Source organism: Trichosurus vulpecula, chromosome 5 (genome assembly GCF_011100635.1).
Source record: "Trichosurus vulpecula isolate mTriVul1 chromosome 5, mTriVul1.pri, whole genome shotgun sequence".
NCBI lineage: Eukaryota > Metazoa > Chordata > Mammalia > Diprotodontia > Phalangeridae > Trichosurus > Trichosurus vulpecula.
Genome location: NC_050577.1, coordinates 291,255,620 through 291,281,703, shown reverse-complemented (window position 1 = coordinate 291,281,703; position 26,084 = coordinate 291,255,620). Strand labels below are relative to the sequence as shown.

The following is a 26,084-nucleotide window of genomic DNA, read 5'->3' as shown; positions in this document are numbered from 1 at the left end:
AAAATAAAATACATAGGATTACGAAGGAAACCAATTCTACTGAAACCATTGTCAAAATATATTTTCTTAAGTTCACAGACCCATGATGAAGAACCCCTGGACCATCTCTACGGTCCCTGCTTGATCTGACGTTCTATGGTTCATGGGATCAGATGTTTCCAGCTAAAAAGGCCTTCAGATGCCCCCTAGGCCAAACCGCACCCCCCATCATTTTATAGGAAAGGAAACTGAGCATGAAAAACATTAAACCATTCGCCCAGCGTCGCACACACAGCTAGTAGTATCTCAGGTGGGATACAAACCTCGGTCTTCCCAATTCCAAGCCCAGCACTTGTATCCGCTACCATTTTGTTCCTTGAAATTTGCAGGGGTACTATAAAGAGCATTTGGAGTGGAGGTGGGACTAGGCAATGAATCTGACGCCACCTAGTGGCTGAATCCCTTCACTGCATAGAACAAAGATGGGAACTGTCTATGTAAATCTCCGAGATTCAAATCATCAGCTGAGAGCCCCCGATTAGATGCCAAATCTAGAAAGGGCGTCAGAGGCCATCTAGTTAAACCTCCTATCTTACAGATGAGGAATCTGAGGTCCACAGAGTTCTGTTACTTGTCCAAGGTGGTAGCAGGGGCAGCGAAACGCCTTAAACTAAGATCCATTGGCTTCAAATCCATTGTATTTTCCACTAATGCTACTACTTCTCCAAAGCCTGGGGACGTGGAAATACTTCCAATGATCTGTAATTTGCTAGCCAACAACAGAAGGCTAATCTTTTCTATAGTTTAATAGGAGGCAGCCAGTGGTTAGAGCACCAGACCTGAAGCCAGAAAGACCTGAGTTCTAATCCTGCCTCAGACACTAACTAGTTGTGTGACCCTGAGCAAAGCACTTAACCTCTCCTGGCTGAGGGTGGAACTCCCAGACCAAGTTCTTTGTGTAGGTAGTGAGACTTTCCTCAATAAGAGTTCCCTCTGTCAATCAGATTCCACTTTGTTTCTATTTTGATGTGTGCACATTATATTCTCTGATAGAATGCAAGCTCATTGAGGGTAGGGCCTGTTATTCTTTTGTCCTTGAATCTCTAGCACTTAGCATAATGATATTATAATGTATTATATTAGATTATTATACTAATATTGTATATTATAAAAAGAATTAATGATTCATATTAACAATGATAGCTAGCATTTATATAGTATGTATATTTAATATAATATATTTATATAGTACATTTTATATATAATATATTAATATGTTTAATATATGTTTAAGATTTACAAAGCACTTTACAAATCTTATCTCGTTTGATCCTCACAACAACCCTAGGAGGTAAAGGCCATTATTATCCCCATTTTACAGATGAGGAAACTGAGGCAGACAGAGGTTAAGTGACTTGCGCAGGGTCACACCGCTAGTTAGCATCCGAGGCTGGATTTGAACTTGGATTTTCCTGACTCCAGGCAGCACATAGTGTTTAGTTCACAGTAGGAACTTACTAAGTCCTTGATTGATTGATTGATTGAGTGATCTGCCAATGCCTTTTCCCCTTCAGGGATTCCTCCTGATTTCCACTGACCTCAGGTATGACCCTTTGTGGAAGAAGCAGCATTTTGGAGACTAGAAAGGTCAGAAGACCTCCGAGGAGACTGACAGCACACCCCGCCTGGCTCCTGGATCGAGTGTTCTTAGTAGGAACAGGAGACAAATGATCTCTAACCCCCACCAAGATGACTGCGTCCCCAAGGCTAGAAGACAAGGGAAACACGAGAACTGAAATGGTTTCCTTTCTCGCTTTAAGGGCACTAAAGATAAAGGGGGGAGGGGCTTGCGATGGCACTTGTATATATGTATGACTGTGTGTACTGAGTACGTGTAGATGTCAGTTGCTGGGGCCACGAGGCAGGTTTGTATGATGGGTACAGAGGACAAGAAAATCTAGGGAATCCACCTGGGAGTTGCAAGGCTGCCTTTGCTTTGTCCCCACTGCATTTAGGGTTTTATGTTTTGTACTTCATATTTTATTCTCCCTTTATTTAAATAAAATCTCTCCTCCCCATTCATACAGTGCCACCTCTCTTGCTTTGAGAAAGGGGGGCAATCGGGCATGAGGGTGGATCCACAGTTTCAGATGGTGTAGGATTTTGGAAGTTGAACAAGTTTCTAGGCTGGCCTGGCTTTGCTTTTTAAAATGTTTAAGTGAGAAAGGCCAGGTTTAGAATCAAACATAGAACCTGTGATCATCTAAAAGATTTGGCCCTGGTGACTTTTATCAAGTCACATGGTATAGTAGAAAGAGTGCTGGGCTTGGAGTCTGAAAGATCTGGGTTCAAATCTTGCCTCGGACACTGGCTGTGTGACCTTGAGCAAGTCACATAACTTATGTGCTCAGGCTTCTTAATCTATAAAAGGAGAAGGTCAAATAAGATGGCCTCTGAGGTCCCTTCCAACACTAAAGCAATGATCCTAAGTCTGACTTGGGTCAGACCTGAGGAGCAAACCTTAAAGATGATTCCTATTTATGCTGACAAATGTATCAGTCCATCAGTCACCTTGACCACCTTGCAATGGAATATTACAGTGTTATAAGAGCAATGAATACGATGAGTACAGAGAAGCCTTGGATATGAACTGATGCAAAGTGAAATAAACAGAACCAGGAAAATAACATCACATATGGTGATGACTAAGTGAGGTCTGAACCAGCTCTAAATCTAGGGGTCCAGGACTTACCCGCCCTCATTCAAAGTGTCCTCATCTGTCAAGTGACAACGTTGGACTAGATGGCCTCTCAGGTATCTTCCAGGTCTAGATCAAGTGTCCTATGATCATTTATGAACAACATTGAATGCTGGGAAATTATAATGACCAAGCTTGGCCCCAAGCTTGTGAAGAGATATGCAGAAATGCCTCTGAGAACCCCTCCATCTTACTTCTTTGCCGACATAAGGGATTATGGGTGTAAACCTCTGTATATAAGGTCCGACTTTTCCCAATATTGGTTAGTTTTGCTTAAAGGTTTTTTTTTCTTTTTTTTTTTAAATAAGAGCTCTCTGGGTGAAGGAAGGGAAAGCACTGGTAAGTGTACGTAATTAAAAAAAACCAAAAGATAGCAATAAAAATTTATTTATGAAAAAATCATCTAACTGGGTGCAGAAAGCACTGGACATTGTCCATTCAATTCAGTGAGCATTTATTAAGCATCTACAAGTCCTAAAACACTCTATCAGGAATTAATGATATAAGAGAAAAGCAAAACAATCCCTGACCTCAAGGAGTTTCTAGAGGAAAAGAGAAAAGAACAATTCGTACACAAATGAGTAAAAAATAATATATATAAAAATAAATATATATTAATTTGGTGGGGGTGGGTGGAGACATTGACAATTGGGACTCTGTTTAGCACGGGGTAGCTCTTGAGCTGGGCCTTGAAGGGCGTTAGGGGTTCTAAGAGGCAGAGGAGAGGAGGTTTAATATTTTAAGCAGACAAGTCAGGGCTCACACGGAGGAAGCAGAGCCTCAACCAGCAATGTTTACACCTGGGCCAAGCGGTATGGGATGGATGAGCCCCTGAGTGGGGGAAGGGGCAGAAAAACCGAGGGGCAAAACGAGAACAGGGCACAGTCCACCTCCCTGCCTGTTTAGTATTCGAAGCCCTTCACCTTTTGTGGGCTACATTCCCCTAGACTAGAAGAAGAAACTCTCCTCGTCTCCTTATCAAAGGTTTGAGGAAAAAAATGTTCTAGCAGTTTCTGGCAAAGTAGCTCGGGTAACTGACGACAGCTGTCCCTCAGATTCTGTCATTTTGTTACTAGATAGCTGAAATCAACCAACTGCCTAAGATAGCACTGAGCCGCTACTATGCAGAGCATTTAACTGCCCTGGTGTGGGAAGCGGACAGAACACCCTGTTTCTTTGCTCAAGGACACTGTCACAAACCTGTTTGTCTCCATTTCCTTACCCATAAAATGAGATAATAAGAGTACCTCCCTCCCTCCCGGAGTAATTGTGGGAACAAAATGAGCTAATGTCAATTTGCCACCCTGAAAATGCTACATAAATCCTTATCATCCTCCTCCTCCTCATCCTCAAATGAAAGTTCCAGGAGTCCCGAGGTGGGTCTGAGGGCCAAGGAGGAGGTCAGGAAGGACTTAGTCAAATCAAGTGAAGAAATATTTCCTAAGTATGTACAATCAGGAGGGGATTGGGAGAGAGGACACTTTTCCTTCATCTAGGTGTTCTTTTTCCCCCCACTAGACCAGGCCTATTAATTCACTTTAAAAAACATTAATTTTTCCTGTTTGTCTGGTAAGTGATGTGGAAATCAAGCTCCCTCGCTGTTCATTACTATACAGTTTCGTTCTATGACACAGAGGGAAGACCATCTGCCTCTGGAATCAACGAACCTGAGCTCAGATTCTGATTCTGTTACTTACTACTTATGTGACCTTGGACAATTTCCTTCCCCTTTAAGGAATTAGTTTCTTTTTATTCCCCTAAAATATGGAACTGCTCTTTTCAGTCAATTTATTTACTAAGTGCCTATTATAGGCCAGACCCTGTGCTAGTTGCTAGGGGTGCAAATACAAAGAAGGAAACGACTATTTGCAAATGGGAGAAGATAAGTACAAATTTAAAATTATACAGTGTATGTATATATTTATGTAAGCATACGTATGTGTACATATATGTATTGTATGTACATGTATGTATATGCAGAGAATAAAAAGAAATCAATACAATGTAGCTACAAGGCACTTAGGGAGAGAGAGGAAAGGGGGATCATGAGCATCTTTGTGGGGAAGAAGATGTGACTAGTAGGAAGTGATTCAGAGGCAAGGAAGCTGTGCTTTCCATGACTGAGTCATGTAAGTAAGCTATCTGCGGGGGATATGTTTTCTAAAGTGGTTTGTTGGGGGAATATCTTTTGTGTCAAAAATGTATCAATAAACTTTAAAGTGCTAAAAAGAATTTTCTATTTCTTTTTTTAAGAATGAAAAATTAAACTATTTATGGAATAAAATTTTAAAATAAAATCTTTCCCCAAACTATAAAAAGATAGATGATAAATGAGATGAACGGATAGATCGATAAATCGAGGTATAGACAGATGACAGAGGTAGAGATAGATAGAGAGACAGATGGATGGAAAGACAGACAGAGAGAGAGAGAGAGAGAGAGAGAGAGAGAGAGAGAGAGAGAGAGAGAGAGAGAGAGAGGAGAGACAGCATTTAAGATATACTTTCTGGACAAGCCACTTAACCTGTTTGCCTCAGTATCCTCACCTGTAAATAGGGATGATAATAGCAGCACCTGCCTCCCAGGATGGTTGTGATCATCAAATGAGATTATATATTTTAGCTCCATTGTTATTAATGTCATTGCATTGTTATTATTACTGATATCATTGATATCAGTTTGGGCACATAAAACATCACTGTTGCTGTAATTATTAATATTGTCATGTTGTTGCTGTTCAGTCATGTCCAGCTCTTCGTGATCCCATTTGGGGCTTTCTCTGCAAAGACGGTGGAATGATTTGCCGTTTCCTTCTCTAGCTCATTTGACAGATGAGGAAACCTGCAGCAAATGGAGTTAAGTGACTTGCCCAGGGTCACACAACTAGTAAGTGTCTGAGGCCAGATTTGAACTCAGGAAGATGAATCTTCTTGACTCCACACCTAGCGCTCTATCCTCTGTGCCGCCCAGATGCCTGGGTAATATTGTTATAGTTATTACATTTGATGTTGCTAACATCATTGTTATTAATATTATTGTTATAAGAGTTTGTTTTCATTTTGTCCAGTTGTGGGGTGGAAGTGAGAGAGACAAAAACTTGCTAATTGAAAAAAAAATTTTGAAGAGAAGAATGTTTAGGTATGGCCAATAACAAGTAACATCACAAAAATTAAATTTGCTATAAGTTAGCAGATAGTAAGTAATTTGTTTAACAATGTAGTTTCTGATGTGGCTGTGTACAGCAAGAGCATTCATTTGCAAGAATAAAGATCCAAATCTGACTTACTTTGATAGACTCGGCTCTTCTCAGGAATACAAGGCTCAAAGACAGCTCCAAAGGACTCATGATGGAGAGAGCTATCTACATCCAGAGAAAGAAATGTGGCATCTGAATGCAGATTAAGGCAAACCATTTGTTCTCTTTTTTTTCTTTTTTTTTTTTTGGTTTTGTTTCTTCTCTCTCATGATTCACTCCATTGGTCATAATTCTTGTTTACAACTTGACTATTGTGTAAATAAGTTTAATGCAAAGGTTGATATAGAATTTATATCAGACTACATGCCATGGGGGGGAGGGAAGGGAAGAAAATTTGAAACACAAGAACATGTAAAACTTAGTGTTGTAAACTCAAAATAAAAAATCTAATTGAAAAAAAGGAATAAAGATTAAAATCAATACCAAATAGAAAGAGAAGGAAAGAAAAGAAAGAAGGAAAGAGAAAGAGGAAAAGAAAGAAGATAATGAAAAAAAAACAAGAAAGAGAATAAAAGAAACAGAAAAAGAAAGGAAAATAAAGAAGAGAAAGAATGAGAGAAAAAGAAGAAAAAGAGAAAAGGAAAGGAAGAAAAATAACGAGAGAAAGAAAGAAACAGAAAGAGAGAATGAAAGAGAAGAGAGAAAAAGAAACAGGAAGAGAAAGAAAATATAATGAAACAGAGAAACAGAAAGAAAAAGGAAAGAAGGAAGAGAAAGAAAAAACAAAGAGAAAGGAAAAATGGAAAAAAAAGAGAAAATGAAAGGAAGAGAATGAGAGAAAGAAAGAAAAAGAGAAAAGGATGGGGAGAGGAGAGAAGGGGATAGGAGAGGAGCCAGCACTAGGGGGCAGTCAAAGCTCACTGAAGCGGAAAGTGTTTCGCCTCGAAGCCTTTTGAGCCCCGCCGTGCCCCGTCGCCGCCGCTTCCGCTTCCGCTTCTCCCGCGCCACGGCCTTATGCGCCTGCGCCTGTGCAGTCGGAGTACGGAGGCATAGCTCCCGGCGACTGAGGCTGATCCATCTGGGACTGAAGAGGCTGAGGAAGCCGAGGCGGAACCGGGCCGGGAGCCACCATGAGCCGCAGCTACAATGACGAGCTGCAGTATCTGGACAAGATCCACAAGAACTGCTGGAGGATCAAGAAGGGCTTCGTGCCCAACATGCAGGTGAGCGGGGCCCGCCTGGCCCGGCCTCTGTCCGGCCTCCGTCCCAGGCCCGGAGCGTCCCCAGGAGGCGGGGAGTGGGGAGGTGTGTGTGAAAAATATCCTGCTGTGCCTCAGTTTCCCCAGCAAGTGCCCCGGACCGGGTGAGGGTCAGGACCACATGGTGTCTGCCGTCGCTAGCGGTCTGAGGAGTTGGCGGTTCACAATTGGCGCCTCCCCCCCCAGCAGGTCGTGACCCCCGGACTGTTCTGCCTAGTAACTGGGGGCTCTCGAAGCGCGCGGTCAGTCTGTACTTACCAAGTATGGCATACAGCAGGCGCTTCATAAGTGCTCGTTGGCGTAAGATTACGTAGTTGGAGTCGGTGGTCCCTCCTGAAGCCCCTTCTAGCCCTAGTCTGATCCTATGAAGTGCAGAGTAACTTGGGGGAGGTAATGACAACTCCATCCATCCATAAGCATTCATTAAGGGGCTCCCGCGTGCCAGGCACTGGGCTAGGCACCGGGGGTGCAGAAAGAGAGAAAAGGCCGCCCCTGCCCTCTGGGAGTTCACAGGGGAAACAATCAGTAAGCATACATTAAGCACCTACTTTGTGCCAGCCACTGAGCCGGGCGGCGGGGATACAAAAAGAGACAAAAGGGGGCCCTTGCCATCAGGGACCTCACAGTCTAATGGGGGAGACAGCCTGCAGACGGACAGAGACAAAGCGGGTTATATCCAGGATAAATAGGAGAGGATTAAGGGAGGGAAGGTGCAGGACAGAAGAGGTGTCCGCCGTGTGCATTCGGAATTTGGGATTTGGATGGGACCAGAAAAGGAAAAGAGTCACCTTAAGGGTGACGGTCACGAACGTGGAAAACTGCACAGCCTGTTGTTGGGTCGTGGACGGAGGTGTTTGCAGAGCCTGTACATGAAGAGCTCCCTTAATGGCGGGGCCCCTTGGACGGTGTCCCGAGACCCCTGTGTCTCCGTTGCTTCTTTGTCACCATTTGCACCATAACGATTTTCCTTTCTGATAAATGCGCTAGAAAAGAATGAGACGTTCCCTAGATGACAGAATGTTTCATTTTGTTGTCTTTCCGTTAGCCCTTCCACCTTTGGTGACATTTTATCTCTGCTAGAAAACGTGCTGGACGTTTCTTGTCATAATCACATAATTCGTTGTATCATTTTGGCTAAACGCATTTGGACCAATCTTGATAATTGTGAAACACTGACCGCTATTAGCACAGTTACTTCTCCACCCCTAGCAGACTTTTCAGGCCTTCCACAAGCTGTACTGACCAATTTTATTCCACATTTTCCATTTATATCTCCTCCATCCCAAACAGATTAGATTCCTCACCATTCTTAGGTGTGTGGCCACTCTTCTGCCCTCCCCCAGGCCACTCAGTCAGACATCCTTCCCCCTTTTCTTAAGACCCATTTCAATGATCACGTCTTCCACAAAGTCCTCCCTCGTGCTCCCCAAGAGAAGTGATTTTTCCTTTGCTTCATACCTGTGGTGGTGATAGCAGGGCCCTGAAGGGACTAGTGTGTGTGGTAGACTTGGAATTGGGAAGACCTGGGTTTGAGTCCTGCCCTAGACACCAGCTGTAGCTGTGTGACCCTGGACTAGTAAGTTAACCGCTCTAAGCTTCGGGGAGCTCTCTCTGTTTTATTGTGTTTGTCCTCCATTCTTGAAGAGGACCATGACAGCAGGGAGATGATGACGTGACTTGCAGTTGACTTGGATTTGAGTGAGGGAGGGCTGTGCAAGGTCACCAGCCTCACTTTCTCCTCCAGTGGCCAGATATTGGTCAGGACTACCGGACATGGCCCAGGATGCATTACAGAGCTCTACAGCTGGTGGCTCAGTGGATAGAGTGATGAACCCGGAGTCAGGAAGAGTACAAATTTGGCATCAGACACTAGCTGTGTGACCCTGCGCAAGTCAGTTAACCTCTGTTTGCCTTAGTTTCCTCACCTATAAAACCCTGCAGAATTGTGGTTAACAAGATAATATTTGTAAGAACCTCCTGTTACAGAGTGGACGCTGAATGAATGCTTTTTCTCTTCTCCTTCCCTTCTTCCTCTCTCCTTGAAGTCAAGGCACATTTCTTATTTATTTTTGTGTTTTCTTGTCTGAACATTCCTCGGTGTCTACCCTGTTGCTTTGCCCCATTAGGCATTTAGCAAATTATATTTGTTGAGTGAATCCATTTTCCTTTTTTAAGGATAGAGAAAAATTGTACATGTATACTAAAGTCTCAACTGGCGTAATTAAAAATTGTCACGGGGTTGTTAGGGTCAGTTTCTTCGATACTGATTGCTGCTTTGGAAACACGAGACAACATAGACTCTGGCCTATTCTGTAAGACTGCAATGCTGTTCAGTTTATAAAGTCATAAATTCCATGTTTTGTTAACGGTAGTTCAATAAAAGCTTTTTCAAAATGAAAGCAAGGTGTGGTTCAGCTCAATAAATACTTATTCAGGCTTGTCTGCTATGTACAGTGTTAGACACTGGGGGACAAACACAGTACAAAACAGCTCTTGCCCTCAAGGGGCTTACACTCTACATATTGCAGCAATTCTCCATTTGAAAAAATGCTGGTGACCCTGCTCCCAGGCCCCATCTTAGATCTTCTTTATTGTGGAGGACAATATTATAAGTTTACAAACCATGTAACAAAGATTTGGAGCAGGGCGAGATAACAACAGAAATTGTGGCCAGCATTCTGTTTTGGAGCATGCATGTTGTAAATAATGTGGTTTTGTTTTTTTTTTTTTTCATTTGCGTTTGGCCCCAGGTGGAAGGAGTGTTCTACGTGAACGATCCGCTTGAGAAGCTGATGTTTGAGGAGTTAAGAAATGCCTGCCGAGGTGGAGGTGAGTACGCCAAGGTTTGGGTGGAAGGAATTGGCTTTTCTACTAGCTAACTGCCGTGTCTTCCCTCCTTCCTTGAGGAAAGCAGACCTGAAGTAGGCTTGATTTTATAAAGACTCAGCCAAAGTAGTAACCAAGGATTGAAATTATACCAAAGAAGTATTTACTCCTGATGAAATGAATGCAAAATAGCATCGCTTAGCAACAAACAAAAGCCACACCTGCTTTTGTGAAAATTGGTGGGTATTTATATGAAAAACATGAATTGGTTGAGCTGAACCCCCCCAAAATCCATAACACACACACACACACAGACAGTATTTGGAGTCACAGGTTCTGGGTTCTACCGCATCAGACCTTGGTGATCTTAGACAAGTGAAGTCCTAGTAGAGAAGGAAGACTTGAGATAGGAAAGTCATCCCACAGGTGTTCCGCTTACTTCCTGGGAAGGAAATGGGTGTAATCGGACTAAACCAGACGTGTGTCTGTCGCTGATGTCTTGTGGGACCTTAGGGAGGCCATGTGTAAATACACCGATGGTGTGTGGTGGTGAGAAGCAAACATTTATTAGGCGTCTGTTGCGTGCCGGGTGCTGTGCTAAGCATGCTTTTTTTAAACAATTATCCCATTTGTTCCTGGGAGGCAGCTGCTGTTATAATCCCCATTTTACAGATGAGGAACTGAGGCAAATAGTGGTTAAGCGACTTGCCCAGGGTCACACGGCTGGATTTGAACTCAAGTCTTCCTGATTCCAGGCCCAGCACTGTCCACTGGGGCCCCTAAATGGGCTTGGAGTTAGGAGAGAGCCTATAGCACTCTCTTGAGTCTCAGTTTCCTCATCTGTCAGTAGGGTGACAGTACTGTGGCACCGCTTGAGGAAGCTGAAGCCCAAAGAGGCATTAAGCGATTTGACCACGAGCAGGTCGGTCTTGTGGGGAGGTGGACCCAGCATTCTGGACACCACATGCCAGGCTGGCTGCTTCCCTGTGTAAGTTTCTATGAAGTGTCATAGCGACATCCAGATAGCCTCACTTCCTTCCCTAGAGCTTGAGAACTCTTCCCTTTTGATCCAGCCTTCTCTGCCGCATGGTGTGAGTAGTTTCAGCCATCTCCCCTTGATTTAAGGTAGCGCTTTGTTTTGGGCACAAGAAAAGCTGTTTCTGCCCTGTTGGTGAATTATGAATATATTTACTCAGATGTTTTGAAAAGGGAAATATCCTTTTCTTTTCTTTTCTTTTCTTCTCTTCTCTTTCCTTCTCTAGGTGTTGGTGGCTTCCTGCCAGCAATGAAGCAGATTGGCAACGTGGCAGCCTTACCTGGGATTGTCCACGTGAGTTATAGCTCAGAATCTTGCTGTTGACTTTTCCATTCTGATGGCCTGTCAAGAGGGTGGAGGCTGAAAAGATAACTGACTGTGGCTGTCTTGGAGTTTTCCAGCTGGGAATACCATAGATTTCATAGCATCACTTGGCTAAAATTCATACAAGTTCAAAACTAACGAAGCTGATTTTTTTTTCTTAATTGCTTATATTGCATTTGATTGATGAGTTTGGGCAATATTGCTGTGTGTTGCTCCATTCGAAGAGAATAATTGGAGCATGAGTGGAAAAGGGGTGGAGAGTTGGTGTGGGGATGGAGGAGACAATTATTCAAGGTCATATTTATTGGTAAAGGGGGATAGTCGGCCAGGAAGTATGCGGGAGGGCCCCTACAGCTCCTCATTAAATGGGGCTGGAAATAGAAAATGAACACATACCCTGCATGCTCATTGTCCCAGTCCTGGATCCGTCAGCGTCTCCTAGAGCCCTGGATAAAAAAAGCCTTGGTCCCATTGTATAGTAAGGCCATTATCGGTTAGATGTAGAAACAAACAGAAGTCACATGATGTAAACTAGCCAGTAACAGTAGCAGTGACAAACATTTCTTTAGGGCTTTAAAGTTTACAAACAAAGCAGTTTCCTCATACCTTGTGGGATGGTTACTGCAGATAATATTGTCCCCACTTTGGGCTTAGTAAGCATCAGAGCCAGGGTTTAGTCTAAGCCCAGGGTCCTCCCATTAGATCATATTTCCATCGATTGAATCATCTTGGTTCTGCATTGTCATGATTCACACTGGCCAAGGGTCACTTTCTAGAATGTTCTCAGAGTAAATGAAAATGTCTGCCACTTTCAGCTGGGAAGAACGATTCTCAGCAGCCTCTTAACTCAGTGTCTTCTGATTGGAGCTCGTGTTTATTCAGGAGCTTTACGTGGGTGCCTTTCCTGTTATCAGCTTTGTATGTGGAGGATTTTACCCCTAAGAAAAGCTGTGTGAGCTCTAAGCGGACAAGAAAACTTTCTGATCACTGAGTTGGACGGCGTAAGCCTCCATGTGGTTTAGGTTCAGAGTCTTATTACCAGATAGGCTGCCGACTCTTGATTAGTAGGGAGTGACCTCAGCTAAGAAGTGTAGAGAGAGGAAGAGGTTTTGAGAGGCTCCAAAAAAAGATGGTTCCTGGTTGTGGATGTTCTAAAATCTCTTTCAGAGATCTATTGGGCTTCCCGATGTCCATTCTGGTTATGGATTTGCTATTGGGAATATGGCTGCCTTTGACATGAGTGACCCAGAAGCTGTGGTGTCCCCAGGTAAGGTCACGGACACTCCCCCATCCACCCCTACACTGTGCTGCTCACTGGTCACCTTCTCTCTGTGGACCAGAGCTCATGATCAGTAGTTTGGAATTGCAGTAATTTCCCTCCATTCTACTGAGTAAAATAATTGACCATAGGTAATCAGTACGTAGTAAAACATTGAACTTAGATGGGCATTTACCGAAACCCTCATCTTCCCCCTTCAGCTGCATATTGCATCCCTGCTGTTACACAGTCACTAAAAACAAGCTACTCTAAAACGTTGATTGTTGCATTGGAAGAGTTTTAATAAGGAATTAAAAACGAAGTCTTTGTCCTGTTCCCTATTCCAGGACATGATTCAGTGCTGCCTCTCTGGCCCCAGAATTGTCTGCATCAAGTTTTGTTATATTATTTGTGTTATCCACCTTAACAAAGCTGAGACCACTTTGTTGTGACAAAAACCAGAGTTGAAATAAACTAAAAGGTTCTGCCTTGTCATGAGCAGCTGAACTATCAACATTTTATTATCAATGACTTAGATTTATAAAGCACTTTAAAAAGCACTTTCCTCCAGCAACCCTGTGAGGTTGGGATATCACACAAGTCAGATTTTCATTTTACAGGTGAGGAAACTTGGGCTCCAAGAGCTTGCCCTGTGGGCTGTGAACCCAGCTCCAGGGTTCCTTCCATTCTTCCACCCTGCCTTCCATGTTCTTTGTACCTGCTCCCTTCCTTTATCTATTAATAGCAAGAAACACTTGCCAGGTTATCCAGACTTGCTGATTGGGCTTGGGTTGTCTTCATTCCGCAGGTGGTGTCGGATTTGACATCAACTGTGGTGTCCGCTTGCTGAGAACCAATCTTGATGAAAGTGATGTCCAGCCTGTGAAGGAGCAACTCGCCCAGGCCATGTTTGACCACATTCCTGTTGGGGTGGGATCCAAAGGAGTTATCCCCATGAATGCCAAGTAAGGCCAAAAGTTATTAATGCGTATGTTTCTCTTTAGCAAGTTTGGGAAAGGATGGTTTTTGGTTTGTTTTTTTTTTTTCAAATAGGGGTCCTAAGTTTTTTGAGCTTCAGGTGGAAACCCACCTATTAAGAGTAGCTTCAGTACTATAAGAGAAACCAGTCAGGTCTCTTGTAGTCAAATGTAATGGATTGGGAACTTTAACAGTGTCTTTGTATTGGAATTTTTCCTGTAATTAAGCTAAGACCACCATAATTTGAATGAAAATGGTGGACATGATGTGTTGGGTGCTCTTTCTTTCCAAGTCACATTCCCAAGGCTGGGGATCAGAGAGTGTCTGTTAAAAACAACCTCCAGGGACCTTGGCTCCTAGGATAAGGAAGAAACTTGCAAGGTATTCTAGGTCATCCTTTCTTTTTAAAGATGAGGAAACTCAGTACTGAAGGGGCCATGGGATTTTGTTGTATTTAAAAGGCCACGGTGGGAGGGTTATGCCAACATGGGGCAAAAGGCTTCACAAATCTGGATATAGATTGCGTCGCCTCTAGGATTTCATACGTGAACAGCTTAGCTTCAGAATGCAGAGCAGAAGCAGAGGCAGCTTGGAGGTGGACTGCATCAGTTGGGTTGGCTTACTCTCTCCACAAGGGGCATGGAAACAGGGAAAAGTCATGGTTGGCATGACAACACCTATTAGAAATATTGATTCCATGCAGACCAAGGCGACTCTTGACCTGTTATCTCTCCATTCATGGGCTTGAGGTTTCTTCGTACTACATTTTCCCTGCCGCATAGGGCTTGGGATCAAATGAGCTCATATAAAGGAAAAGGGCCAGACCAGCATGGATTCAGTGTTCTGTCTGCCTTTAGAAACATTGGGTTTTTTTAAATGTTGAAGGAAGCACTTGTAACAAAGTTGTGTGACCTATTTTTTGACCCCATGGTGACCACAGTTCTTTTATTTCAGGGACTTAGAGGAGGCTCTAGAGATGGGGGTGGACTGGTCTCTACGAGAAGGCTATGCCTGGGCAGAGGACAAGGAGCACTGTGAGGAATATGGGCGTATGCTGCAAGCTGACCCTAACAAGGTCTCCGCCAGGGCTAAAAAGAGAGGCCTTCCTCAGGTAACCTTTCGGGTCATTCAGCTGTCTCTTTTCCACATTGTTTTTATTTAAAATCATTCTTGTATTTTATGACCACATTCCCCACCTCCAGCCTCCAGGAGAAGCAGCAGGAGGTCATAGCCTGGGAGAGGGACCTGGGGCCTTGGCTTCTTGAAACATCTGTCACTTCTCTGTCATTCTAGAAAGTGTTTACAAGCCCCCCACCTCTAACAGTGGTTAGTGGCCAGTGGATGGCCAATGCCAATCCCACCATTTTGGTGGATGCTTGGCCAGTGCTATGGGTCACATGCCAAGGGAGCCTTGGGTTCCAAAAATAAAAGTGCACAACCATCCTCCTACGGAGATGTAGGAGTTAGAAAAAGCAGAAACACTGGAATGCATCATGATGTATTTCTATGACCCCTAAGATCAAATTGATTCCCTGATTGTCTTTTATAATCCTGGACTTTTGCCTTAGAGGCCAAATGTGCCTCCTCCTTGGTGAAATTATCCTGAACTTCGGTTGCCCCCCTATTTGAAATATTTTTCATGCTGAAGTCAGTAAAGTTTTTAGTAAAGGATTCTGTCTACCTGTAAAATGAATTTTCTCTTGTAGCTGATGGTGTTTAGGCCAGGGCACAAAACATATGGGAACCTATACTTTTAGCTAACTAATGAAGCATTTTCTGTTTATGTACTGTCTACAATATCTTCTTTAATAATCAGTGAACTCTAAGGCCTTGTCCGAGTTATTTTTGCTAGATCAAATACTGTTAGAAGTAAGCCATCTGCTGGGGGTCAGAAGTTTAACTATACAGAGGTCTTTTCTGTAATGTTCTTTGTTGTAATGGGATTTGGCGTGTCATTTGATTAAAGGAGGAGGGGACCATTTGACCAGGGTGGATTTATTTTGTTTTGTTTTGACAGCTTGGGACCCTGGGAGCAGGAAATCACTATGCAGAAATCCAAGTTGTGGATGAGATTTTTAATGAGTACGCTGCTAAGAAGATGGGCATTGACCACAAGGGGCAGGTGTGTGTGATGATCCACAGCGGCAGCAGAGGCCTGGGCCATCAGGTAGCTACAGGTATGATCTGGACCTAACCTGTGGCCTCATGGAACCTTGGGACGTGAACAGACGCTTGAGGCAGGTTGTGGGGACCCACAGTGTTTAAGTGGTGAGATACAAAGGTCTGGCTAAGACTCCATCAGATCCAGCCTTTGAGGACCTCTCTGTGCTTGGAGGGCAGGGGAAGGGATTGTAAATACACAGATCAAATATAAAAAGGTACATTGTAAGCTCTTAAGAGGGCACAAATCATGTGCTGGGTGACATCTGAGGGATGAAGAAAGACCATTCAGGAGAAACTTCACAGAGGAGGGAACATCGAAGGTTAGGCAGAGATAGGGCAAATGGGAAGAATGATGCTCCAGGTACAAGGAATGCCAGAGACAAAAGTGTAGAGGTGGGGCAGGAGGGCCCTGGAGGCCAGGCTCTAGATCATTCACTTTAGTCAGGGCAGGAAGGAGCTCTTGAAGGATTTTCTTAGAGGAGAGATGTAGCCAACTCTTTGCTTGAGGATGAATGATCTGATGGAAGCATGATGGTGGATGTAGAGGGAACAGAAAACAGAAGAAGGAGAATCTCTTGGGCTCCCACCTTGGGGGCAGTGGGGCAGCTTGAGTCCCTGTGGTGCCAGCAGCCCCATCCCTTTCCTTTGCTCTTCCTGTAACTGGCACCTCTCTCTCTCTCTCTCTCTCTCTCTCTCTCTCTCTCTCTCTCTCTCTCTCTCTCTCTCTCTCTCTCTCTCTCGCTCTCTCATTCTCTCTCATTACTCATTTCTCATTCAAGGATTGCCTTGTGTTTTTGTTTTTATCCCCAGCACTTCGTGTAGTGCCTGGCTCACAGTAGGTGCTTCATATACACTCCCTGGTTTGACTTTCAGCTATGAGAATTTTATTTCACAAGTATTGGAAACCTTTAATAATATATCTCATTTCATGGGATTAACAAACACTTTACCTCCCTGAAATCCAGCCATCATAAACATGCCTCACATGATGATGATAAATTGTAAATTACTCTGTCACATTCCTTCTCATCCACTTTTACTCCTGGAGACCAGAATGTTCTGACCTGGTTATTATTCCTGCTTCTACACTAACGATGCTGCTAGATTTGTGATGGGGATGGTAAGATCCCTGTGGGCAGGGACCATGCCATAGATAACATTGTTGGATATCACAGTCCCTGGCATGTTTGTGGAGCTCAGTGAATTTGTTTGTAGAAGGCGTGAACTCTGTAGTACTGAAATGATCAGAAGGATAAGTTTGCAGGTTTACTTTTTTATAACATACTAATAAAGGTAACTTCATGGTTATGTTGCACTTCAGGTGTAGAAAATGCTTTCTTCACAATAAGCCTGTGAAGTTTATGTGGCATGAGCTTGCTTTGCCAAGCCACCAAGTGAAAGCTAAACTAAATTTTTTTTCTTCCAGATGCCCTGGTGGCCATGGAAAAAGCTATGAAGAGAGACAAGATTATCGTGAATGACCGCCAGTTAGCATGTGCTCGGATCAGCTCCCCTGAGGGGCAGGACTACCTGAAGGGGATGGCAGCTGCCGGGAACTATGCCTGGGTCAACCGCTCCTCCATGACGTTTCTGACCCGCCAGGTGGGATTCCAAGTGTTCTTTGGAGACCGTGTTTGGTTTGGTGGCTTGGTGTCCTTGAAATCTAAAGATAGTGGGCAAAGAAAGTTTGTTTTGGTAACTGGTGGGATAAGATTCAGGGCATGTGAGGTCACCTTTTAAAGGAGGATGGATACACACCTGATTATTTTCTTCACTTGGTTAACAGTTGTCATGGGAATCAGTAGTAATCCCTCATTGTAGGCTACTAAGGCAACCCATAAATAAGAGGACTGACACTTGGCAAAGTGGCAATGCCAGAACCACACAAAAACTATACTTCCCTGGAGTGTCTACTAGCAGCTAAATTGGAGCATTTTTCTCACTCTTGAGACATTGAAATTTTAAAGAATCTCAGCTCAGTTTCAAACTGTTGTTCAGTCATTTCAGTCATGCCTGACTCTTCATGACCCCATTTAGATTTTCTTGGCAAAGATACTGGAGTAGTTTGCCATTTCCTTCTCCAGCTCATTTTACAGATGAAGAAACTGAGGCAAACAGGGTTAAGTAATTTGCCCAAGGCCACACAGCTAGCAAGCGGCTGTGACCAGATTTGAACTCAGGAAGATGAGTCTTCCTGGCCCCAGGCCTGGCGCTCTATCCACTGCACCACCTAGCTGCCCTGAACTTAATTTGAGGGTAGGTAAGTGTTTGGTTTGAGGTTTTTGTTTTAAATTTTGAAGCCTTAGTTAATTAGCTCTATTGCAGATCAGATCCTTACATGGAATGCATCAGACTTCTTCTTGGTCTCTCTTAAAAGACACAAAAGTAAACCTTTTGAAAAGGTAGGAAGGGACAGCCAAGGGCCAGGCAAGGCCCACAGGTGGCCTGGGTGACCGAGAAGACAAAAGGGGATTTCTTTATGGCAGGAGCTTCCTACAGGCCCTGAGACCACAGGGCTTCAGCCAGCCTTCCTCGTGCAGAGACATGCCAAGTCAGCAGCCTTGGCGGTTCTATAAAACCTCGCTCTTTTTCTTGACAACCCCATGAGGTAAAGCTTAGCTCCTGAAAATGAGATAGCCCAGCATGCAGGGTCAAGGATGTGGGGACAGCAAGAGGGAAGACTCTGTCCTGTGGACTTTGGCAGTTCTGGGTGAAGAGATGGTGTACGGCAGTGGATTCTTAAGTGGTCATTTCTGGTCATCATCTTGGAGATGGATGCCACTGTTCAGGTGTCTTGGACTACTTGAAGAACAGGCTAGGATCTGAGATGGGGGGGAGGGGGGATAGCAGTGTGTGTGTGTGTGTGCACATGCATGTGCTCAATACTTGGGATGGCTAGTCCTGACTGTTTTAAACCAAAGCTGAACTTTCTCTTGCTTAGGCTTTTGCCAAGGTCTTCAACACAACCCCTGATGACTTGGACCTCCATGTGATCTATGACGTCTCCCACAACATTGCCAAGGTGGAGCAGCATGTGGTGGATGGCAAAGAGCGGACCCTGCTGGTACACAGGAAGGGGTCCACCCGGGCCTTCCCTCCGCACCACCCCCTCATTGCTGTGGATTACCAGGTCAGGGACTCAACACCTCGAGGGCCTGGCAGGGGGAAGAGTCGCCGTCAGAATCAGTGTCAGTCAGTTGGAAATATTTCTAGTGGAAAGGAGTCTTAGCTGAGCTGCTGTAAGCCTCTCTGCCCCACTGGTCCTGGGAATGATGCCCACTGGGCAGAGAAGCCCCAGAGAACAGGGATTCTTAGCCTTGGGGGTTTGTGTGATTTCACTATAAATGCTTCTATGATGGTACTTATCCATGTGTATACAGTTATCTTTGTGCTGATATGAATCACAATGAATTTGTTTTTTGAAATGGGTTATCCTGGGGGACAATGAAACAAGGGTTGAGAATCACAGTCTTTTCCTTTGTTCTCCTCACTTTGGTGTCAGACCCTCGTCTGTCCCTATCAGGCATTTGCAGCCCAGGATGCTGAGATTTTCTAGGGTCTTAGTACTTAATGTGACTAAATCATGGACCTTCAAGACTCTTTCTCACTTCTCTTCTCTTCTCCCTGCCTCTGCCTTCTCCAGGCCCTCATGCTACCTGCACAGACTGTTCCAGCAGCACCCCCGCCCCCCAGGGCTTCCTGTTCCCACCTCCTACCCCTCAGACCACTTCTTCAAAGGAGAATGACATGGTCATATCTGGCTTTTGAGACATGCTGGTTGTATTGGACCTACCAGGTCTTAACATGGGGCAAAAGTTACTCAGTTTAGGAACCAAGTCGATTCTTCTGCCACCTAACAAAGCCATAGAGATTTTAAGTTGTGGGTGTTTGAGGGTCATGCTGTTCTAATTTCTGTGTGGTGGGTCTGTTTGCATCCTCAGCTGACCGGACAGCCAGTCCTCATTGGGGGAACCATGGGAACCTGCAGCTATGTTCTTACTGGGACTGAGCAGGGCATGACAGAGACCTTCGGAACAACCTGTCATGGAGCTGTAAGTAGATTTCTCCTTTAGAAGTGACCCGCTTTCACGCCCTGCTGTATCCGTCTCATTTTCATTCCTTCTGGAAGAGTTCAGATATGTCTCATTTCTTGCTGAGCCTGCCTCACAAAGTGCACGGTGGGTGGTCTTAATGGTCTGAAGAAGGTGAGTGGGGGTGATCTTGATGGCTTCCCTGTGGGCCCAGTTTGGGTCTGGGCATCACCTTGTCCCTCCAGTTGATCTGACACCCTGCTGTCTTCAAACTCACTCCTGGGCCAGAGAGCACTTTGAAGAGGAGCATCAGCTATGCCCACTCCCAAAATGAGATCAGAAAGTAATATCTGGGTGTGTGCTGAAACATGAGGACACAGCTTGACCCCCCAGAAATAGATGATCTGAGAAGTTTTCCTCCTCGCTCTTTTGTGGGCTTCATTCTCATGCTTTCTGATCATCACAAGTGTCCATTACCTGTAGAAGGCAGCACTTTGGGAAGCCTGAGGCGATTGGTTCATAGGAAACTCCTTCCCAGGCAGTTAAAAACTAAGTTGTACGGGAAGTCCCCTAGTGGCTTCTTCAGTGTTCTGCCTGGGGTGGGCCAGATGGAGGAGGGCGAAGATGTCGGTCTGTATTCAGAGAAGCATAGTGGCATAGGGAGAGAGGGGAAGGTGGCCTTCCTGCTGACCCAAGAGTGACTGTGACCCTGGGGAAGTCCATGTAACCCATGCCTGACATTACTCTGTGACTATCGAATGCAGAGCTCTTGCCAGTCTGTATTGGTAGAGAAGGTTTGTATCCCGATGAAATCCCCAACCAACTCCTTGGGGATTGGCCGTGGAATGAGACAGACCTGCTAGCTTGGCTATCACTCGTGGGCACTGAATCTTCCTGATAGCTGGATAGGTCCACTCTGGAGAAAAAGTTTTCATCACCTGTTCGCAGTCTTTTTAAATAGGAGGACTCCTTTTAATGTCGTAACAGATCTGTTGGCCTCCCTTCACGTGATAGAAGTTGTGCCCTAAGTATTCATTGGCTAAGAAGATCTCTGATTAACAAAGGACAGGCTTCACTGAGCATGGATTCATGGGCTCCTCCCTGCAGGGATGCCTGATAGCCCCCAGCTTGAGAACCACTCCTGGAGTTCATAGTTATAGAGTGGACAAGAAATTTGGAGATCACCTAGTCCTGTCCTCACCTGAGGCATAGATCCTTTATATAGACCACAGAATTCTAAGAAGAAGAGAGGGACCTCGGTGGACATCTCATCCCATGGTGCTTTTGCCTCAGAGGAATCCCCACAACAATGTCCCTGTGTGATCCAAGTGTGATCATCTGGTGTCTGCTCAGAGACCACCAAGAAAGGGGAGCTCACCATGGGACGAGGCAGCCTCTCCCTCCCCGTCTCGGGTCATTCACACATGGAGCTGATGTGTGCCCCTTTGCCTCTTCTCCCTCGGCTTCTGGTTCTGCTCTGGGGGTCCAGGCAGAAAAAATGTCATCCCTCTTCCACATGAGAGTCTTCAGATCTTTGAACACAGCTCTTGTGCTCCTGTGGGGCTCCTCCAAACTACATACCTACCATTCTGTCTGCTGTTCTTCCTGAGGCCCTTTGCCATCTTGCTTGCTCCCAGCCTCTAAGGGTTCTCCAGCCTAGCAGCATTCCAGAGGACATCTGACTGGGCTGGCCCATTGAGCTTGGGGTCCACTAAAACCCTCAAGTTTTTTTTTTTTTAATTGTCCAACTATGCCTACCTATTTTTTACCATAGTAGATGCTGTAGTGCTTTAAACTCTGGAGATCTTTTTTGGATCCTGTCATTCAGTGTGTTAGCTCTTCCCACCAATTTCACGTTATCACCTAAATTGATGAGGGTGCCAGCTGTGCCTTTATGGACGTGATAGTGGAAGTGTTGAGCAGCTCAGAGCCAAACGCATATCCCTGCTATCATCCACTCTGGCCACATTAACACCAGATCTTTGAGGATTACTTATTTTGAGCCACCAGGTGGTTGTCTGGCCTGGGAGACCTCCACAAGGAGCTCCTGACCTCCCAGGCAACCTCTTCCACTTTCGGATGGGCCTGTGATTGTTAGTTCTTCTGTTAAGTCATAACCTGCCACCTTGTAGCTTTCACCTGTTACATGTAGTTCTGCCCCGTGGGACAAGGTAGAATAAATCTATTCCCTCTCCCACCTGAAGACAGTTCAAACATTGGTGGACAACAGTCACGTCCCTCCCAAGGGAGTATATGAAGTAACTAGGAGGTCTCTTGGTGAGATTAGACTATAAGAGGGACATTGGATGTTGCCAAGAGGTCACATTCTCCTCTGTTCTTACGGATATCGTTATCTAGGTGAGGTGTTCTCTGCATCCTTCATCTCTAAGCACCTTCTCTCTTGAGCATCACCAGAGACCTGGACAGAGTCCACTCCATCCAGACTCTTGTCTCCTTCCCACCCTCGGCCTCTGCCAGAAGACCTGGAGCGCTGTCCTGGATTCCTGAACCACAGTGTCTGTATCTGAAAAGGAGTCAGTGATGTGCACAGTGCGCCAATCCTGAGAGACCGGGAGTGTGTCTGTTAGTCCTGCTTAACTCAGATGAAACAACCTGGAAGAAATGGTGTTAAACTCTGGCCTTCTCTCTAATGCTCATGACACTGTATGTGCCACAGACTGATTCTGGGGTTCTCCAGAGGATGGAAAGGGGACCAACGTTGCGAATATCAGATCTATCTGAAAGTCTGCCCGCTGAGCTGGAGAGCATCCTGCCCAGTGGGGATTCCTGCCCCACACACCTACCCAGGACTCTTCCCTCTCTGGCCTTCTCCACGCGGGGCCATTGCATTCAGAGCTACAGCTTCTGGCTCAGCCTCTTGGGGGACAGGGGGAATTCTTGTCTTCCAGGGAATCCTGTTCCATGGGCACACGTACAGCTTCTTTGTATTTATCCTTTAGTCCAAAGACTCTCAGGCCCTAGTTTATGTTGTTGAAATGTGTTTCCCCCCAGGGTCGTGCGTTGTCCCGAGCAAAATCTCGACGTAACTTAGACTTCCAGGATGTTTTAGATAAATTGGCTGACATGGGCATCGCGATCCGGGTCGCTTCCCCTAAATTGGTGATGGAAGAGGTAAGGGAGATCTACATGGTTGTTCACGTGACAGTTTTACATTGTACTTCTTTGCATGGGAGCAGCTACACCTAGGAAGCTTTTTGCCTGCCATCTTGTAAATTATGTAAATTTTCCTAAAACTAGTCCATATTTCGTCTTCTCAGTCACACTCTTGAGTTGTGATTCACTGCAGAGTAGTCTGTACTGTTTTGTATGTGATCCATATATGAGCGTATTGCATGAAGCAATACCATTTTATAGTAACATCGATAATTCATTATAAACAAACACAACCATAAAGTTGTGAAATCCTGTGTTAAATGATTCCCCGTTCAGAAATTTCTTTCTGACCAAATTCACTGCCTCCTACAAAAGCCTCCAACTCCTAACATTAAGATTTTATTGTTATTCAGTCGTGTCTGACCCTTTGTGACCCCATTTGGGGTTTTCTTGGCAAAGATACTGTAAGGGTTTGGCATTGCCTTCTCCAGCTCATTTTCCAGATTTACCCAAAATGAATTTACCTTGTTTGGGAGTAGGTGGGGTGAGGACGGAGGAGCTTTTTCTCTTGTTAAATAGTAAAATACTAATCTAAAAACGGGGGGGGGTGTCATAGTTTGTAAATATTGTCTTTACCATGTATTTTAAGTTTTGCACATAGTCTTTGTAAAGAAGAGTGGAAACTTTGCTTAGGAAGATGCATTTTCAAAAAGTATTGTTTATGCTTGGGACTCACAGATTTCCTTTACAAAATTTTAAATCTCTCATTTTTTTCCCTTCTTAGGCCCCTGAGTCGTATAAAAACGTGACAGATGTTGTGAACACCTGCCATGATGCTGGAATCAGCAAGAAAGCAATTAAACTGCGACCAATTGCAGTTATCAAAGGCTAATGTCCCAGTGGGCTCAACTGAGACCACTGACCTGACCAGACCTGACCCAGACGTGGATTCACGCGCTCTTTAGATGCCAAATTTACTGACCTACCTGAATCAAAGTGTGCCTGTCACATCTCCCACTCCAAACTGACTGATCCAGCGTGGTAAAGAACCGCCCGTTAGAGAGGCCACGCTGTCTCATTCAGAGAGGAATAAATGGACATTTTCATTGCCTTGGTGGTCTGGCCACAGTCACTGATTACTCCTGGCCTGGTTCCACCCTCAGAGTGCGTGAAAAGAAGTCCTGCCTTAACGCTAAGTTTTCTTCCCAGTCTGCTAGATGATCTGAGCGGTAGGACATTCTGCTCCACGGGGCTTTTCAGGGTCCCTGGCATCATCCTTGCCTAAGGGGCTTACCATCACTAACTTGGGGAAAACCCTGGCTGAAGAGTGACTTGTGCTTCCTTGTTTTTTTTTTTTGTTTGTTTTTGTTTTTGTTTTTTTTGAGCGGGGCTTGGTTGGGGCAGGGCAAGTCTAGGGGAGAGAAGCAGTGGCAGGAAAGCAAGGCCAAGTATTTTAGTTTATGTAGCCAGGGCTTCCTTCCTATTTCTAACTACAAGGCAAAGTTTTGGGCTGCCTGCTGACCCAAGACGTCATGCAAATGACAGATGGCATTCCTTGGAGGTGTGTGTCTGTGTGTGTGTGTGTGTGTGTGCCTGCTGACCCAAGACATCATGCAAATGACAGATGGCATTCCTTGGAGGTGTGTGTGTGTGTGTGTGTGTGTGTGTGTGTGTGTGTGTTCGTTCTCTCCATGATGATGGTTGCAGATTGGAAACATGGAGTGCTTGGCCTCTGTGCTTAAGCTGGTGTGCACACCTTGAGCCCTGTAGCTCTGGAGTTAAGTTTTGGTGGTGGTAACTAAACCTAGGGCTGCCAAGCGAGTCTGATCTGGTTTGTTCTGTGACCTGCCAGGAGCTGATAGGGGGCTGTTTGTGGTGAATGGATGGCCTGGCACTGAGGCCTTAGTGGATCTGAACAGCCAGGAAAGGGGGCAATGTCACAAAACTACCGTAGGTTATTTATACTTTGTGTCAGGATTGTGGGAGAATTTGCTTATAAAGAAAATGAGTTTTTCCCAGGATTGCCGTCAGCTGCTGCCATTTTTCCTGGTTTTTTTTTTTCCTTCCTTCAGAAAACCAGGCTTAATAGAAACACATTTGCCCTCTTACCAGGCTCATCCCTTTCTCCATCATAATCTCATCGGAGCACTTTTCCCAGATTCTGTTCTCTGCACTGGGGGTGGGGGGTGTTCAGTGGAGCATGCCTCTCAGATGTGGTACATGTTTAGGAAGTAATGAATCTCTACACCAGTCCTTGGAAACAAGGGCAGAGATGGCTTAGAGGAGCAGACCCACCAGCGGACACCAAAGGCACTTGACAGTAAAAGCCCAATCCAGTGTGGCCAGAATCTCCTGAGTACATCTTGGGGCTTGCCTGGCGACTCATGTTTTTCAAACTAATTCAAAGCAAGAATTTTTCCTGTAGCCGACTGACGTCAGTCAGGGAATGATGGCTTAGCTCACCTTAATGACACAAAATTAACTTTTATTAGACTTTCTGAAATGTATTTCTATGGCAGTTTGTAGACATGCCGTTTTCTTGCCCAGTAGAAAAACCTTTCTGCTCTCCCTCAGCCTCCCCTGTCTGACTTGGGCCGTTTTTAGGTTATTTGTTAGTATTTGAGTTTGTAAGAGGAAAGGAGCTAGCATTACAGTTCACTTGTTCTGAAAATTTTTCTTTGGCCGTTCAAAAAACATGACTTAAGAATAAATTACCTGAAAATGAAGCTGAAGTGAATGACTTTTTGTTTCTCTGACAGGTGTGAGTCCCAAGGCATGTTGGGGCACATGCACACAGCTGGGGGCGTTCCTGGGGTGGGCGGGATTGGACACCTATATCCGGGAGGGCCACTCCGTCTCTTTCATGTTGGAGTTTAACAGGCGTCTAGAAGTGAAATCCCCACATACAACAAATTACTACCGGTCTGATGGCGAGATTTCTCATTGCCACCAGAGCTCGAAGAGAAGTAGTATCAAGTAAGGAAAGCTATTCGTGAGAACCAGAAAACACTCTGGACCTACACAAACTCATGCTTGGGCAGAAATTTCTGAACTTGCAGATAACTAGGTCTTTTTTGGTCAGTTGTGTTTGCGTCTTCATGACCCCACTTCACAGATGGGGAAACTGAGGCAAATGGAGTTCAGTACCTTGCCCAGGGCCAC

The 26,084-nt window shown here is 44.9% G+C and overlaps 2 protein-coding genes across 4 annotated transcripts in view; both read left to right on the top strand.

The window, feature by feature from the left end:
• The window catches only part of BPIFC (BPI fold containing family C), a 30,017-nt gene extending 28,395 nt beyond the window's left edge, over positions 1–1,622 (top strand). Inside the window, exon 15 of the mRNA XM_036760806.1 lies at positions 1,554–1,622. Coding sequence (XP_036616701.1) covers positions 1,554–1,622 — 69 coding nt within the window. The remainder of the gene's footprint in view (positions 1–1,553) is intronic.
• Positions 1,623–6,913: 5,291 nt separating this feature from the next.
• Positions 6,914–25,648, top strand: RTCB (RNA 2',3'-cyclic phosphate and 5'-OH ligase). 3 transcript variants are annotated; one of them, XR_005010501.1, is made up of 13 exons: positions 6,966–7,156; positions 9,943–10,021; positions 11,281–11,348; positions 12,546–12,645; positions 13,445–13,601; positions 14,569–14,725; positions 15,632–15,791; positions 17,204–17,379; positions 18,719–18,907; positions 19,719–19,829; positions 22,821–22,940; positions 23,707–24,485; positions 24,563–25,648. XR_005010501.1 is itself a non-coding variant. In XM_036761119.1 (12 exons), the coding sequence occupies exons 1-12, from the start codon at positions 7,064–7,066 to the stop codon at positions 23,812–23,814; spliced, it is 1,518 nt and encodes a 505-aa protein (XP_036617014.1). In that variant the 5' UTR covers positions 6,914–7,063; the 3' UTR covers positions 23,815–25,648. The 3 variants fall into 3 exon arrangements, 1 of the variants encoding a protein (XP_036617014.1); XR_005010500.1 differs by having other exon boundaries at positions 23,707–24,511; positions 24,563–24,583; XM_036761119.1 differs by having other exon boundaries at positions 6,914–7,156; positions 23,707–25,648.
• The last annotated feature ends 436 nt before the right edge of the window (positions 25,649–26,084 follow it).